Source organism: Oncorhynchus keta, chromosome 21, assembly GCF_023373465.1.
Source record: "Oncorhynchus keta strain PuntledgeMale-10-30-2019 chromosome 21, Oket_V2, whole genome shotgun sequence".
NCBI lineage: Eukaryota > Metazoa > Chordata > Actinopteri > Salmoniformes > Salmonidae > Oncorhynchus > Oncorhynchus keta.
Genome location: NC_068441.1, coordinates 2,196,395 through 2,213,412, shown reverse-complemented (window position 1 = coordinate 2,213,412; position 17,018 = coordinate 2,196,395). Strand labels below are relative to the sequence as shown.

Sequence of the window (17,018 nt, the reverse complement as noted above, 5' to 3'; positions counted from 1 at the left end):
AGAGAGTTCCAAACCTCTGTGCAAATAACAGCTAGTTTTCAGTTTCCCCCTCCCCACTCAGACCAGTCCCAGACACTCCCAGCAAAATTCTTGCTTTAGAAATTGCTCTTTGCTTTCTTTTTGACCATTTTAATTGAAAACAATCACAGTAAGGTACTTAATTGCTACACAGAAATGATTTAATATTGAGATAAAACGGCTGCATTGGACCTTTAACCAAGGGGCGTTCCTCTGCCCAATGCATTGGACCTTTAACCATGGGGCGTTCCTCTGCCCAATGCATTGGACTTTTAACCAAGGGGCGTTCCTCTGCCCAATGCATTGGACCTTTAACCATGGGGCGTTCCTCTGCCCAATGCATTGGACCTTTAACCATGGGGCATTCCTCTGCCCAATGCATTGGACCTTTAATCATGGGGTGTTCCTCTGCCCAATGCATTGGACCTTTAACCAAGGGGCGTTCCTCTGCCCAATGCATTGGACCTTTAACCATGGGGCGTTCCTCTGCCCAATGCATTGGACCTTTAACCAGGGGGCGTTCCTCTGCCCAATGCATTGGACCTTTAACCATGGGGCGTTCCTCTGCCCAATGCATTGGACCTTTAACCATGGGGCGTTCCTCTGCCCAATGCATTGGACCTTTAACCATGGGGCGTTCCTCTGCCCAATGCATTGGACCTTTAACCATGGGGCGTTCCTCTGCCCAATGCATTGGACCTTTAACCAAGGGGCGTTCCTCTGCCCAATGCATTGGACCTTTAACCAAGGGGCCGTTCCTCTGCCCAATGCATTGGACCTTTAACCATGGAGCGTTCCTCTGCCCAATGCATTGGACCTTTAACCATGGGGCGTTCCTCTGCCCAATGCATTGGACCTTTAACCAAGGGGCGTTCCTCTGCCCAATGCATTGGACCTTTAACCAAGGGGCCGTTCCTCTGCCCAATGCATTGGACCTTTAACCATGGAGCGTTCCTCTGCCCAATGCATTGGACCTTTAACCATGGGGCGTTCCTCTGCCCAATGCATTGGACCTTTAACCAAGGGGCGTTCCTCTGCCCAATGCATTGGACCTTTAACCATGGGGCGTTCCTCTGCCCATGCATTGGACCTTTAACCATGGGGCGTTCCTCTGCCCAATGCATTGGACCTTTAACCATGGGGCGTTCCTCTGCCCAATGCATTGGACCTTTAATCATGGGGCTTTCCTCTGCCCAATGCATTGGACCTTTAACCATGGGGCGTTCCTCTGCCCAATGCATTGGACCTTTAATCATGGGGCTTTCCTCTGCCCATGCATTGGACCTTTAACCATGGGGCTTTCCTCTGCCCAATGCATTGGACCTTTAATCATGGGGCTTTCCTCTGCCCATGCATTGGACCTTTACTCATGGGGCTTTCCTCTGCCCATGCATTGGACCTTTAACCATGGGGCGTTCCTCTGCCCATGCATTGGACCTTTAATCATGGGGCTTTCCTCTGCCCAATGCATTGGACCTTTAACCATGGGGCGTTCCTCTGCCCAATGCATTGGACCTTTAATCATGGGGCTTTCCTCTGCCCAATGCATTGGACCTTTAACCATGGGGCGTTCCTCTGCCCAATGCATTGGACCTTTAATCATGGGGCTTTCCTCTGCCCAATGCATTGGACCTTTAACCATGGGGCTTTACTCTCCCCATGCATTGGACCTTTAACCATGGGGCGTTCCTCTGCCCAATGCATTGGACCTTTAATCATGGGGCTTTCCTCTGCCCATGCATTGGACCTTTAACCATGGGGCGTTCCTCTGCCCAATGCATTGGATCTTTAACCATGGGGCGTTCCTCTGCCCAATGCATTGTACCTTTAACCATGGGGTGTTCCTCTGCCCATGCATTGTACCTTTAACCATGGGGCGTTCCTCTGCCCATGCATTGTACCTTTAACCATGGGGTGTTCCTCTGCCCAATGCATTGGACCTTTAACCATGGGTCCTTCCTCTGCCCATGCATTGTACCTTTAACCATGGGGTGTTCCTCTGTCCATGCATTGGACCTTTAACCATGGGTCCTTCCTCTGCCCATGCATTGTACCTTTAACCATGGGGTGTTCCTCTGCCCATGCATTGTACCTTTAACCATGGGGTGTTCCTCTGCCCAATGCATTGGACCTTTAACCATGGGTCCTTCCTCTGCCCATGCATTGTACCTTTAACCATGGGGTGTTCCTCTGCCCATGCATTGTACCTTTAACCATGGGGTGTTCCTCTGCCCAATGCATTGGACCTTTAACCATGGGTCCTTCCTCTGCCCATGCATTGTACCTTTAACCATGGGGCGTTCCTCTGCCCATGCATTGGACCTTTAACCATGGGTCCTTCCTCTGCCCAATGCATTGCTGACACATGCCAGCTCTTACAACGCCTAGATATCAGCAAACCAACCAACATAAGCTCCTCATAAGAATGAGGATCCTTCTCCTTGTTTTGTTTTTACATTTTAAAAGGGGAATTTCAGCATCTTACAAAGTGCTGTTATATAGCCCCGGATATCATACATTCTCTTCAATTATGTTCTATAACGACTCAAAAGTGTGGACCCTAATTTGTCTTCTTTTGTGTTTTGGAAAAACCAATGGGAAAAAACGTTGTAAAAAAATGAAAAAGTTGTATGGAATTGAAACGATGGATCATACTGTCTGTGGAGCTCTCATAACATGTTGGATTGGAAATCTGCTCTGTTTCTGTGACATGCGTCTAATTCATCCCAGATAATGATGTCCGAACAAAATGACAATTTGTCAGATGGGATTTGATCCCTTCAACATGCGCCATGGAGGGTGAGGAAAGGATTTAGGACATGTTCGGTTTTTCTACAAAGATTAACTGTCGGAGCCAAAGTCAGAGAGAGGAAATCATACTTTTGAAACACATCCTCATTGAGAAAATCAACAGTACAAAAGATCAGAGATGGTCCTTGATTCTGACATTCCTTCCAAACATTCACTACAGCTACAATAGCCTGGAGGTGATCAGCATGAGAGAACAGAGGGGCGAAAAAACGGAAGAGAGAACTTACATTTCCTCTTTTGAAGATTGTGACTGAAAGCAGGAAAGAAACATGGTACTGAGCCACTTCCTTCGCATGGTTGCTCCTCCCCACCAGAAACACATTCTACCATAACACCATTGCAATACCAGTTGATAAAACCTTACTCTCTTTTAACGTCAAATCCATAGGTCTAATATAACTTGTTACATGCTTGTAATGAGTTATGTTGCTTCTGCTATTTTACTAGTAGTGGATAGACTCACTCTTTTTTACTCAAAACCATGATCTATCTGCCATTAGTCACTATAGGACTCATCCCGCAAGGAGCCATTGTTTACAGATGGCTCGATAGTGGAAGCTTCCGTAGCCTGGCATCCTTGATCAACCAAACCTAAACTATGCTGTTTCACCAAAATAACGTTACCCAACAACATCCAATGTCTCTAGGAACAACACTGTCCTTCGCTATCAATAAATATGTCCTTCGCCATCAAATAGCGTTTAAAAACGTTTTTACCCAGGGTCTCCCATTTTCGGCACGTGGGCTGCCATTGTAGTCCGTTCTAGACCACGCAGATACGCGTGCGTAAACTAACATGGTAGACCCTGAGATAAAAACGTGTTTTAAATGCTTATTTTAGGGCGAAGGACACATTCAACCTGACGAATCACAAGGATTGTTAAAAGAGATATTGGATATGCCTCTGTTGACGGGAAATGTTGGCTCGTTGCGGGATGAAGCAATATAGGCCTACCAGTGGTGGATCGACTCACTCTTCCTAAAAACCCTTACCTAATCTGCCGCTAGTCACGCCCGGCCTATCCCAGCTTGTTCTGTGCTTGTTATATGTTATCTGTAGTGGATAGACTCACTCACTCTTTTTTTTACTTTACCATGCACTAGTCGTCATACAACTACATCCCTAACTTGGTATGTTACCTTTGACCCCCATGATGTTAAATCTGTGACCTTGAACCCCCCTCTCAAACATGGGAACATTGACTCTCTTTATGACTGGTTAACGGGCCTCAGATGTTCCCTGTGCTTCTGCCCACAACCTAACACACGCATACGCGCGCACACGCACACGCGCGCGCACACCATTGGGCGCCTCTGAGACTTTGAGGCTCTGAGCTCCCTAATTGGCCTATTAGGTAGGACGGGGGTGGGAGCATTTGATATGTGTGGCTAAGAGCTTGTCAATCAAATGCGATTCACACCCGCCCCCTATGGTTTTCTCTCTCTGCCTCCGCTGTGCACATTCAATGTGAGACAGACAATAAATAGGCAGAGAAGGCTGTTACTGTGTGGTTTTGGATGAGCGCCGAAACGGTTTGTAGACTTCGCACATACACAACAGGATGTAGCAGCGGCGAAATAAAGAAGAAAGGAGAAGAAAAGCGCGTGCGAAGAACGGAGGTGTAGATTGTGAGAGTGGACAGAAGCAGAAGCCGACGGTAGCAGGATTACCCACGGCAGGTTATGATGACAGCACCGCGGCCCGAGCTTCTAACCTGAAGTACCATGCGCTTTTGTTTGACGCAATACTGGATTTTTACGCACTAAACGGACTCTGACTGGCACAGTTCAGATACTTTTGTAACAGAGGGGAGCACTGAAAGAAAGAGGATAGGATGGCGAGCCAGAACGACTGCTGTGTGAAGGTCTCTTTGAGGTATGCTCCTCCGCGGTTCCTGAAAGCCCACTGAAAGATTTCTGCCGACCTTTGCAGAGCGCAGAGCGCATTGTGTGTCCGTCAGTCACTGTGTGTCTCTGTTACCGGGCAATTAATTAATTGATTCGCTCACATGTGAGTCCTAGAAGCATTCTCTGGTGATGTTATTTAGCTGTCCATATGTAGAGCAATAATTGCATTAGTACAGTTAGAATTTGGCTTGCTGTTGCAACATATGGGTGGTGCTCTTCTAGCTACTGTACACAGAGCAGATAAGGCAAAGCATGTGCGAGCATGCCTTCATATAGGTGCAGAAGATTAAGGAGATCAGTGCTATTATGCTGATAGGCTGAATGATCTGTTGGTTGAAATCATGAGTGTTGTGTGATTCTGAAAGTCCTCAGCCCAGGTGCTGGCGGGGTAGCATATCCATGGGGCGTTGCAGCCTGGTCTCATAGACTAGATGTAGCATTGTAAATGTAATGCTGGACTGCAAGTAAGTATGATATGTTACGTTTGGTATGGTTACATAAGACAGACGGTTACTTAATACAAAAACGAAAGTAGTTTGGTTGGACAGGTGGGTGTATAATGCAAATGAAGGTTGCAAATTTGAATATCATCAGTGACAGCATTTTAGCTAAATAACAACTTTTCAACTACATACTACTTTTTTGCTACATTGCAACGACTTGGCGTGTTAACTAACCCTTCCCCTAACCTTAACCCTTTTAGCTCACCCTGCCCTTAACCCTTTAACCTAACTCCTAAACTTTACCCTGGCCTTAACCTCTAGCCTAACTAACGGTAGCCAGCTAGCTAATGTTAGATACCTAACTAGAATTCATAACATATCATACGTTTTGAAAATTCATAACATTGCACATTTAGAAAATTCCTAAAACAATTTGAATTGTAAAGCGTAACATATCATATGAGATCGGTGATGGACATTCAAAATGTAATTACATACCATACGAAACTTAACATATACTAAATGGAGTGCCTCAGAATTACGTCGAGAATAATACGAAATGCTCTGAGATCAGGTTGGGCATTTCTGCCAGTCACAATAATATCAAATTCTCTTCACGTGAGCTCTCCATGCCATGTGTTGTTGCTGTTGCAATAGGGTGTCTTTTCATCGTTACAACATAATTGCTTTCCCTCAATGACTCAGTGTTAGAAAAAATTTGCTTTGGACCTTGCTGAAATGTGTTTTTGCATTTGAGTCGAGCATCACAACGAGATGAAGATACTGTTCCCCAAAGCGATGACATGTCCTTCACATTTATTCAATGCCTTTGTTGAGAACAAACCCTGAATACATGGGACTGGGTTGTGAGGTTATTGATGAATATTGGACATCGCTGTTTAATTTGCGTGCCATAGGGAGATATTATATATCATAGTAGGCTATCACGGCTAGGCCTGCGGCGGTCGTGAAATTTCGTCAGCCGGTGATTGTCAAACAAATAACTGTCGGTCTCACGGTAATTGACCGTTAATGAACATGAACCCATTCAGCATCTCCTGGCTTCCACACATAACAAAAAGTCTAACAAATCCATGTAATATCCCCTACACCTTCACAATAAATCCATTATTTATTTTAGACAGGTCTAAAGAAGCATGATATGAAGAAAATGTAGTCTATTTCAGAAGAACAGAATAGCATACTCTGAGTTGTCCTTATGTTCGGTCCTGATGTGGTTATGCCAAATGGCTGTGGGCTAAACTAGTTCATTTAGCAGACAAGATTAGCTTATGATTCCGTGGCATTATTTTATATTATTCCATAGTATGAAGAATACAGTTAAACAAAATAGATAAATATTTTCTCCAAACGATTTGAGGGAGCGCGGCTATTCTGTGTTGAGCGGTTAACAAAGAAACAGGTATGCTTAATTTAGAATTATTAATGTAACTTTAGTTGTTCTACAAATGTTGGGCTATATGTTTAGATTTTTAATACATGATGAGACTAATGATTTGAAAAAAAAAAGTCGCTTGAAAGGCATGGGCTCTGCTTAGTTTTTTTGCTCAGGCTAAACACACCAATAGTCTCTCATTCACAATTTGATAAGCACTTGATAATGCCTTGAATTTCACAGTAGCATCCCCTTTGTGGCTGTAATGCGCCCTAAAAAAAATCCATGCTCTTTGCGGCCCGGCTTGCTGCGTTGTGCCCTTCTCCCTGAGTGTGCTGCGCAATCCGAAGCGTCTCGCACTCACATGGCTCTCCTTCACGTGATCAGGTCTTTCTCACAGGCTACAAACAAGTGAAGACCGGCTCATCCGGGATGCAACTGCGCTCATCCTTATCCAATTGCAATGTGTACAGTACTAGTCAAACGTTTGGACACACCTACTCATTCCAGAGTTTTTCTTTATTTGTACTATTTTCTACAGTGTAGAATAATAGTGAAGACAACAAAACTGTGAAATAACACACGGAATCATGTAGTAATCAAAAAAGTGTTATTGAAATCAAAATATATTTTCTATTTGAGATTCTTCAAAGTAGCCACCCTTTGCCTTGATGACATCTTTGCACACTCTTGACATTCTCTCAACCAGCTTCACCTGGAATGCTTTTCCAACAGTATTGAAGAAGTTCCCACATATGCTGAGCACTTGTTGGCTCCTTTTCCTTCACTCAGTGGTCCAATTCATCCAAAACCATCTCAATTGGGTTGAGGTCGGGTGTTTGTGGTGGCCAGGTCATCTGATGCAGCACTCCATCACTCTCCTTCTTGGTCAAATAGCCCTTGCACAGTCTGGAGGTGTGTTGGGTCATTGTCCTGTTGAAAAACCAATGATAGTCCCACTAAGCCGTAATGCTGTGGTAGCCATGCCGACTGACTAATATATAATTGATAAGCGCATATTGTCACCCATCAGACTTCTTGATTGAATCTAGTCTATACTTGTAGAAAATAAAATGTGTAACATTTGTTTCGATTTAGAATGGACTATTCTCATGCACCTGTATCGAAACTGGGGCAGCGGGAAAATACATGTCATCTACGCACTTAAATAACGAAAGGAGGACACTTTTCCCCGTGGTTCATTTTCATGCCAGCCAGGTAGACTATACTCCTTTTGTACATTATACGCAATGTGCATAATATTAGGAAAGTTGAGAAATGAATATAGTAGGCCTATCCTTTAGAAAACTCATGAGATCCTCCTCTTTTTATTAGCGGCCACCACTCCCGCGATCGCATAGCGTATAGAAATGCTGTGCCACATGAAGTGAAGCGTTAGATTTTATTTTTTAACATTTACATTGTCAGAGTGATTAGGGGGACAGTAGAGTGCCGAGTACCAGTTGGTAGCTAGTTTGGTAGGCTACTAATGATAATCGGCAGCATCAGAGCTTCGAGAAACATAATTACCGTGACTAAACGGTCACGTGGAATTTGACTGCCTTCATGACTCCGGTCACCGCCACAGCCCTAATCACCACCCAGCTTGGTTAGAACTCCGTAATGTACTTCATTGGATGTAGACTACATAGACAAGTAATGTGAGAAGGCATGACTTAATTGGGCTAGTATATTGGATATCTGCAGTCATGTGCGCGCGCGTGTTTCTCTTTCTCTCTGTGTGTGCGCGCGCGAGTGGTAACCTTGTCGCAGCCAGACGGTTTTGCCCCGTGGCAAGGTGGTCGGAATCAGGGCCTTTTTGAAGTCAACCGTAATATTGATGGCCACATTTTCCCGTGCAGTTGCCCATGTGTGGTTGGGAGACTAAATGGTTATAAGGCTCGTAGCCTATAGTCTGTCAGCTGGATGCGTCCCAAATGGTACCCTATTCCCTATATAGTGCACTTCTTTTGACCAGGGTCCATAAGTAAAGAATACGGTGCATTTTAAGGACGCATCCAGCTGACTGGCCATAGGCTACGGGCCTTGTAACCATTCAGTCTCCCAACCACACATGGGCAACTGCACGGGAAAATGGGGCCATCAATATTATTACGGTTGGCTTCTAGAGGTCCTGATTCCCCCCCATCCCCCCGGTGTGGCACGAGACCGTTAGACAATGGGCCGAAACCACGGGGCAGAACCCGGCATTAGAGTCAGCCTGTCAGTTAGTTCCTTTGCGCTTTGTCACAATGTCAAAAAGAGGAAGTGGTTTAGCAAATATTTTGCTGAGGCTTTTCAAAAAGAGTGAAAAGCAGAAAGCGATGCTGCTTGTTCATTGTTGTCCATCTGTTGTTTGTATTAGAGCGACAGGTAGCCTTAGTAGATCGAATCCCCGAGCCGACAAGGTAAAAATCTGTCGTTCTGCCCCTGAACAAGGCAGTTAACCCACTGTTCCTATGCCATCATTTTAAATAAGAATTTGTTCTGAACTGACTTGCCTAGTTAAATCAATAAAATAAAATAGAAATGAGGAAGTTGGATGTGCTGTAAGGTGGGGTTAATGGCCTAGGCCCTACTATTGATTTATTTAACTGGCCGGGGATGGGATGGTATGTGAGGATGAGTGAAGGTGAATGGTATCAGTTATAGTACAGACAGACAGACAGACAGACAGACAGACAGACAGACAGACAGACAGACAGACAGACAGACAGACAGACAGACAGACAGACAGACAGACAGACAGACAGACAGACAGACAGACAGGAAGGAAGGAGCCTGACATGACCTGTGACATGACCTGTCAACACAGCAGCAGGAGACAAGGCCTACTGTCCATATATGGTTAGCTGTCTCTCTATTCAAATCTGTATTTTTCAAACAGATTCTTTTGTAACTATGGAAGTACAACTTACGTAATTAGTATTAGTTACCCTGCGCTAGGTATAGGCCTACTGTAAGCACACAAAGTTGAACAATACTAACCAATGTTAATTCAGTAACAAACACGAAATAAGCACACAGAGGTATGAAATAACCATAGTGCCACTGTTGTAATAGGAATCCTAAAAGCATGCTCTGTTCTCTTCTTCATGTGTGTGTGTGTGAGTGTGTGTGTTTGTGTGTATTTGCTCTGTTCCTAATGGGTGGCACTGAAAGCAGCGTTAGTAGTGACAGGAAGTAGGGACGCATACAAACAAACACATGGATCTAGAGGACTTCCCGTGGATCTAGGGATGCATCCCAAATAGCACACCCAATACACTACTTTTGACCTGATCTCAATGGGCCCTGGTAAAAAATAGTGAACTATATTGGGGAATAGGGAGGCATTTGGGATGCACCTTGAGATGGACTGTCTTCGTAACGACAGGGAAGACTATTCCAGGGAACGCCAGGTCACTGATAACAGACACTAGATGGATGGCTGTGTAATTGCTCCCACATTTATAATGTTCTGCAGCAGAGGAACCTCAGTTCAAGGACTGCGACAGGGACTGCGTTTAGAGAAGTCTGGGTTTGCTTAGTGCGTGTGCACGCTCGTGCGTGTGTGAGCCGGCGAAGGGAGGTGTTGATGGCCAAACAAAGTCAGGTCATTCACCACCCTGACCTAGAGGCTGGACGACCATACCCCCGCCCCTCCACAGTCTGTGTCACGACAGAGAAGCCGTTCATTTCCTGTCTGTCTGGGAAGCCTTCACTAAACAACATTCAGAGAACATACAGCCAACATACAGATAGCCTGTTACACAATGACCCAGAATCCTGCGTCCAAACAGTAGATCACACACTTCCTGTGCTGTCGATGCCATCTTGAGGGCTTGTGTTGGCTTGAGGTTGACAGATATATGTTGCCGATGGCTTGGTCTAAGCCATGTGTGTGTGTTTATTTCTGTTTAATCTGTGTGTGTGGGAAAGCATATGTGCTTTTCATGTATTTCTCTGTGTGTGCAAGTTCATTTGTGAACATGTGCTTTTGGGTGTGTGGGCATGTTTGTTGTTGAGTATTTCATCTGCAGGCCATGTTTGCCCCTCTCTCCGTCCCCCTCCATGCTCCATCCTCCTTTCCCCTCCTCTTTTCACCCCCATTGCAGTCCAGAGAGATGTCTTACGTGAAGGTGTTGAGTCAACAGACAATCTTGTTATAAATAGACACAAAGAAGAAAGAGAGAGGCTGTTGACTGCATGTCTCCCGTGACGACTGGACGAAACTGGAGAAGATGACACAGGGCCGGCATCCCGAATGGCACCCTATTCCCTATGCAGTGCACTACTTTTAAATCAGAGCACTTGTCAACAGATGTGCTCTAAATAGAGTTGATCAGACAAGCAGCCAGCCGCCTCCTCAGGGTGCTCTTAAACAACATTACCCGTCAAGCGCCCAGGGGGGATTGTCTGATGTTCTGTTCTGCTCCTCTTGTGATGATGAGGCTGGAAATAGATGATTATGAATACTTTATTGTGATGAATAGGTTATTATTGAACAGGGAAGGAGATACAAGGATGTACTTTGTTGACTGTTCCCATGCAGGAGAGATCTTTGTCTGTTGTGATGATCGCAGACGAGTTTTACCACCCTGGTTACCGCCTTGGCTTACAATTTTGACTTCAGTCTGTGTGCCGCAACGTGCGTTGTGTGAAATGATTTTCTGCTACCAACTTTTCGTTGCTGCTTTGGTCTGCATTCAGACTGTTACAGGCCACGATATTGACAGTCTGCCCTTGACACAACAGTGAGTAGCCTAGAATACAATGACAGAAGCCAGGGGGTGTAGAATAAATATACATTTTTAAAAAGGGTTTGTTTTGGTTGTTGAACTTATGTCCTGTGTAGGATGTGTGTGTGTCGCGTCTGTTTCCTGTTGACACTGTGACCCGCTCACTGGATCGACAGCCTCCCTAGGGGGGCTGCTTTACAGGCCTGGCTCTGGTGGGAACTAGCCTTTGGTCAGAACATCTCTCTGTGTGTGTGTTGTGTGGTGTGTGTGTGTGTTATGCTGAGAGATTTAACCAAAATCATTGGTTCAATTATTTTGAATTCCATTTCCTTCTGTTTTTTTTCTCTTCTGTGAGCTCAATGCGCACATATTGCATAGTTTCTCTAGAGATGAATCAGATCAAGGCCAAACTGTAGTAGGGAGACATTCGACATAGTTTAAAACTTGAAAACTTGGTAATTCACAACAACGACCGTAATCCATTGCATGCCGGTGTGTTTCTTTTACACCTGCTACGTTAGGTTAGTGTTGGGAGAGAAGAGAGAGAGAGGAATGCGTGACAGAAGAATGCGTGACAGAAGAATGCGTGACAGAAGAATGCGTGACAGAAGAATGTGTGACAGAAGAATGCGTGACAGAATAATGTGTGACAGAATAATGCGTGACAGAAGAATGCGTGACAGAATAATGCGTGACAGAATAATGCGTGACAGAAGAATGCGTGACAGAAGAATGCGTGACAGAAGAATGCGTGACAGAAAAATGCGTGACAGAAGAATGCGTGACAGAAGAATGCGTGACAGAAGAATGCGTGACAGAAGAATGCGTTACAGAAGAATGCGTGACAGAAGAATGAGTTACAGAAGAATGCGTGACAGAAGAATGCGTGACAGAAGAATGCGTGACAGAAGAATGCGTGACAGAAGAATGCGTGACAGAAGAATGCGTTACAGAAGAATGCGTGACAGAAGAATGCGTGACAGAAGAATGCGTGACAGAAGAATGCGTGACAGAAGAATGCGTGACAGAAGAATGTGTGACAGAAGAATGCGTGACAGAAGAATGCGTGACAGAAAAATGCGTGACAGAAGAATGCGTGACAGAAGAATGCGTGACAGAAGAATGCGTTACAGAAGAATGCGTGACAGAAGAATGCGTTACAGAAGAATGCGTGACAGAAGAATGCGTGACAGAAGAATGCGTGACAGAAGAATGCGTGACAGAAGAATGCGTGACAGAAGAATGCGTTACAGAAGAATGCGTGACAGAAGAATGCGTGACAGAAGAATGCGTGACAGAAGAATGCGTGACAGAAGTGCGTTACAGAAGAATGCGTGACAGAAGAATGCGTGACAGAAGAATGCGTGACAGAAGAATGCGTGACAGAAGAATGCGTGACAGAAGAATGCGTGACAGAAGAATGCGTGACAGAAGAATGCGTGACAGAAGAATGCGTGACAGAAGAATGCGTGACAGAAGTGCGTTACAGAAGAATGCGTGACAGAAGAATGCGTGACAGAAGTGCGTTACAGAAGAATGTGTGACAGAAGAATGTGTGACAGAAGAATGCGTGACAGAAGAATGCGTGACAGAAGTGCGTTACAGAAGAATGTGTGACAGAAGAATGTGTGACAGAAGAATGCGTGACAGAAGAATGCGTGACAGAAGAATGCGTGACAGAAGAATGCGTGACAGAAGAATGCGTGACAGAAGAATGTGTGACAGAAGAATGAGTGACAGAAGAATGTGTGACAGAAGAATGCGTGACAGAAGAATGCGTGACAGAAGAATGCGTGACAGAAGAATGCGTGACAGAAGAATGCGTGACAGAAGAATGTGTGACAGAAGAATGTGTGACAGAAGAATGCGTGACAGAAGAATGCGTGACAGAAGAATGTGCAATTGAAAGGGATAGCAAGCAGTTTCTTTGCAAGGTATCCAGTGCTTCATTTGTAAATGAATGAAAAACAGTGAGCACAAGAGAATAAAAAAAAACTCATTTTATTACAAAGCATTGCATTAATTTCATCGCATTTGTGTAGTGGCACATATCAACAACGGTCACCCACGAAGCATCGTTACCCATTGCTCCACAAAAGCCGCAGCCCTTGCAGAGCAAGGGGAACTACTACTTCAAGGTCTCAGAGCAAGTGACGCCACCGATTGAAACGCTATTTAGCGCACAACACCGCTAACTAAGCTAGCCGTTTCACATCCGTTACACACGTACAGAAGTTTTATACATGGGGTACATTTTTTTGTGGGTAAAAAAAAAAAAAAATTTGGCCTTTTAATAAAAGCATTTCATGCAATTCTATGTACGTCATTTTACGTGACTGGAGACATTGGCTGAATCTTTGTTAATGCCACACAAAAGATCGGAATGGCAGGCTACTTTGACACTTACACAACTTAGAATCTGATATCAATAAAAAACCACCTGGTATTGAATCCATCAATAGCCTAGGCCTAGGTGTGTGGAGACATGTTGTAGGCTACAATGTGAGGCAGAAATTGTAGTCATAAAAAATGCTTTCCAGTTTCACTGACCCACACAATGATGCACAGCTCACTCACTGGTGATGGGCGGTGCACTCGTGCCAAAAGTCAGTCTCTCTCCCTCTCTCTCTCTCTCTCTCTCCCTCTCTCTCTCTCTCTCTCTCTCTCTCTCTCTCTCTCTCTCTCTCTCTCTCTCTCTTTCTCTCTCTTTCTCTCTCTCTCTCTCTCTCAAAACAATATTTGGAAATTGATCAAATATTTTGGTGGCCTACCGCACAGAGTCTAAATGAAATGATTCAGTGCAACGCTTGAGAGATGCTTGTGTCTTTCGGAGCAGAGCGGGAGAGAGATCATAGACAGTGAATGTCATGCTAGTTACGTGAGAGATACTGGCGCGTTTCTCTCACAGCCACCGTCCCAAACATGTATAATATACCCACCCACATGCTCTGGTATAGCTGTGGCGCTTACAAGTCTGACTTTCTTGTAGCCTAATTTTCTAGACATCAATGTACAGCAACATTTTTCGGCGTCACGGCAGAACACCTGCCATATGCACATGCACACATAGCTGTGGGGCTTACAAGACGTGCATTTCGTATGCTTTTCAGGGCGTCAATGTAGCAGTCGAACAAACCTATCAAGTCAAATGATTGTGATATCAGAATGTACTTCCAATAAAATACATCGATGTAGGCTACAGCAGAACACCTATTATAATTTACAGGCCTCGTGCCTATGCGATGATATGAAGCGCTTATTCCGATTTAACTTCACATTTAACTTCACGGCGCCCCTTAGTTTTCCAAAACCTCCCATAACACAGCCCTTTCCTTATGCGTCTCCTCCCTATTTCTTGTCTTGCTACTGGTGTCTGTGCCAACATCTGTGTCCTTTAGCAATCCCATGACCTCCCACAGGGGGACTGGCTTGAATTTGGTCAAGGGGGTGGGCCAACAAGGTTCAGAAAGAGTAACCTTGATAATGGTGAAGGTATGCGGAGAGGCGCGGGTCGAGGTGCAAATCAGATTTGTTCCGGAGATTGGGACGGTGCTGACCGCCGATCACCAGCACTTTATGTCCACCTGGAATGTGTCCTTTATCATTACCATTCGTGTCCTTGTACCGCCTGTAGGTCCGTATGACAGTACATGGACTGTCGATGCCGAACCGCGGGTCGAGAGATTCTACCTCTGTTTCTCCATACATTGCTCCTACGTCCTCCGGCCAGTATTGCGCGTAAAGCACCTTCAGCTCCTCTGTGTCCTGTATTGTCCACTGTCTGTCCTCCTTAAGAGATCATTCTGGCCTCCATGGTTCCTCGCCAAGCTCGAGAAAAACTCCCTCTGATTAAGGACTGTGCCGCTGGGTCTTCAACCATTCAGTTTGACGCCTTAGAAAGAATTTGCCTGAATCCCTGTGTGGCTGAGTTGTGTGTGTCAGCCTGGCTGCTCTGCCATTTGTACTGAACACCCTGGCTTCCCCGGTGATTGCCCCGCTTGAGTGACAATTCCGGATAGTTCCTGATGTGCATCACACATAAGGCCTAGATCGGTGACAAACGCATGCGAGGATATGCTCGTGGTAAGGAGGGTCACACCGTCGCAGGAGGACTCCTCAGCTGATGTGGTGAAATGCTTGTGACGAGCCGGGTCATTTTTCCACACGGACTTGACAGTTCTAAAACTGGATGCCACCCATTTTAGTGTCCAAGATCCTGTCGATTGTAGCACAGCTAAATGTCTAAACTCTCTATGCACTCTCTCAGCTCCATTTGTTTTTCCGGATTGGATACGGTATAAAGCACATATAGCTTGTCCATAAGTATTTTCAAAGGATTCATGGCTCCCATCTCTTTTACCACATCGCCGAATGTGAGCTCAAGCCTGTGTGCCGAGCAGTTATATTAGGGAAGAGGGTCTGGAGCTTTGTTGCTACTCCGCTCTTGCATCCCAGCATGACAGACGCACCACCACACGTAATTCCAATGAGGGTTTTGGAGAGAAAGTCCTCATTAAACTTTACACCCTCTAATGCAGATTGCGGACAATTCCCCCAGCTGACAATTCCTCCAGTTCCACAAGATCAACCAAAATGTTTGCCGGTACGTCCATATCTGCCAGCCGAAGTCTGATGTTAACAATCAAGGCACTGTTTTTATTCACACTAGTAGCCTCATCGAGCATTAGGCTGATTTTTGGGAGATCACTGTGCTGTTCTTTCAAATAGTTTTCACTTAATTTCGGATGAAATATGTTGCTGTATGTTGTAGGCAAGCAACATTTGAGTGGAGAATTCTCCCCGAAATAATCTAACCGACCTCAACTGGGTGACTAGCCCCCTGCTCTTATTGTCCCCTCATAAGGCTTCAGGGCCTAATGGTTATCTCCTGTTAAGAGCTGTTCAAGGCCAGATACTTACTGTAGCCTATAAAATGCATCCCTCTCTCCACCCTTCCTTGAAGTAAAGCTGGATTACATGAGCAATCGAACATAATAGGATAAGTGAAAGCAAGTGTTCAACTATATCGCTTTCTGGGATTGGATGCAGGGAAGGACGCAATACAATGTCATTACTCGTGTTGCTAATTACAGTGTTACAACACCGGTATAACAACAACTGAAAGTGTTACCAGGGCATTCAAACAGGACACCGGATCTGCCAACAACCCCTTCATAGAGGTCCCTCTCCACACACACACACACACACACACACACACACACACACACACACACACACACACACACACACACACACACACACACACACACACACACACACACTCCAGCCTCTTCACCTTGGTCACATGGTCTCTGACCTCTAGTCATTAGAGAAAGTAATTTGTCAGGGAGCGCTGAACGAAAGACTTTCCCGAATGGAACTGGGAAGGTTGCAGAGACCGAAGCATGGAAGAGTCAACAAAGCACAGTGCCGTTAAGATCAGTAATGTACAGAAGAGCCTTAGCTAAACGCAGACTTACTTAATACTGTATACTACTGGCCCAATTGGCACATTTATATTGGCTGATATGAATACAGGGTTTATTACCCATTAACCAACCCTCCATTACTAGAAGTAATCACTGATCACTAACCATTTATCTGTCAGGATAGTGAAAGCTTTATTGTGGAATCCTTATTTTGATCTATCATGGCTCTATTGGATATAGTATGGATCCCTACTGTGTTAGATTGGTGATTAGGACGAGGGAAAAATGCAAT

General features: G+C 45.0%; 1 protein-coding gene across 6 annotated transcripts in view; it reads left to right on the top strand.

Moving 5' to 3' along the window:
- The first annotated feature begins 4,283 nt into the window (after positions 1-4,283).
- Positions 4,284-17,018, top strand: part of LOC118399921 (kinesin-like protein KIF21B) — a 121,396-nt gene continuing 108,661 nt past the window's right edge. For all 6 annotated transcript variants that reach the window (XM_052473206.1, XM_052473204.1, XM_052473208.1 and 3 more), the window contains exon 1: positions 4,284-4,705. In XM_052473206.1, the coding sequence (XP_052329166.1) occupies positions 4,665-4,705 (41 nt within the window). In that variant the 5' untranslated portion in view covers positions 4,284-4,664. The remainder of the gene's footprint in view (positions 4,706-17,018) is intronic.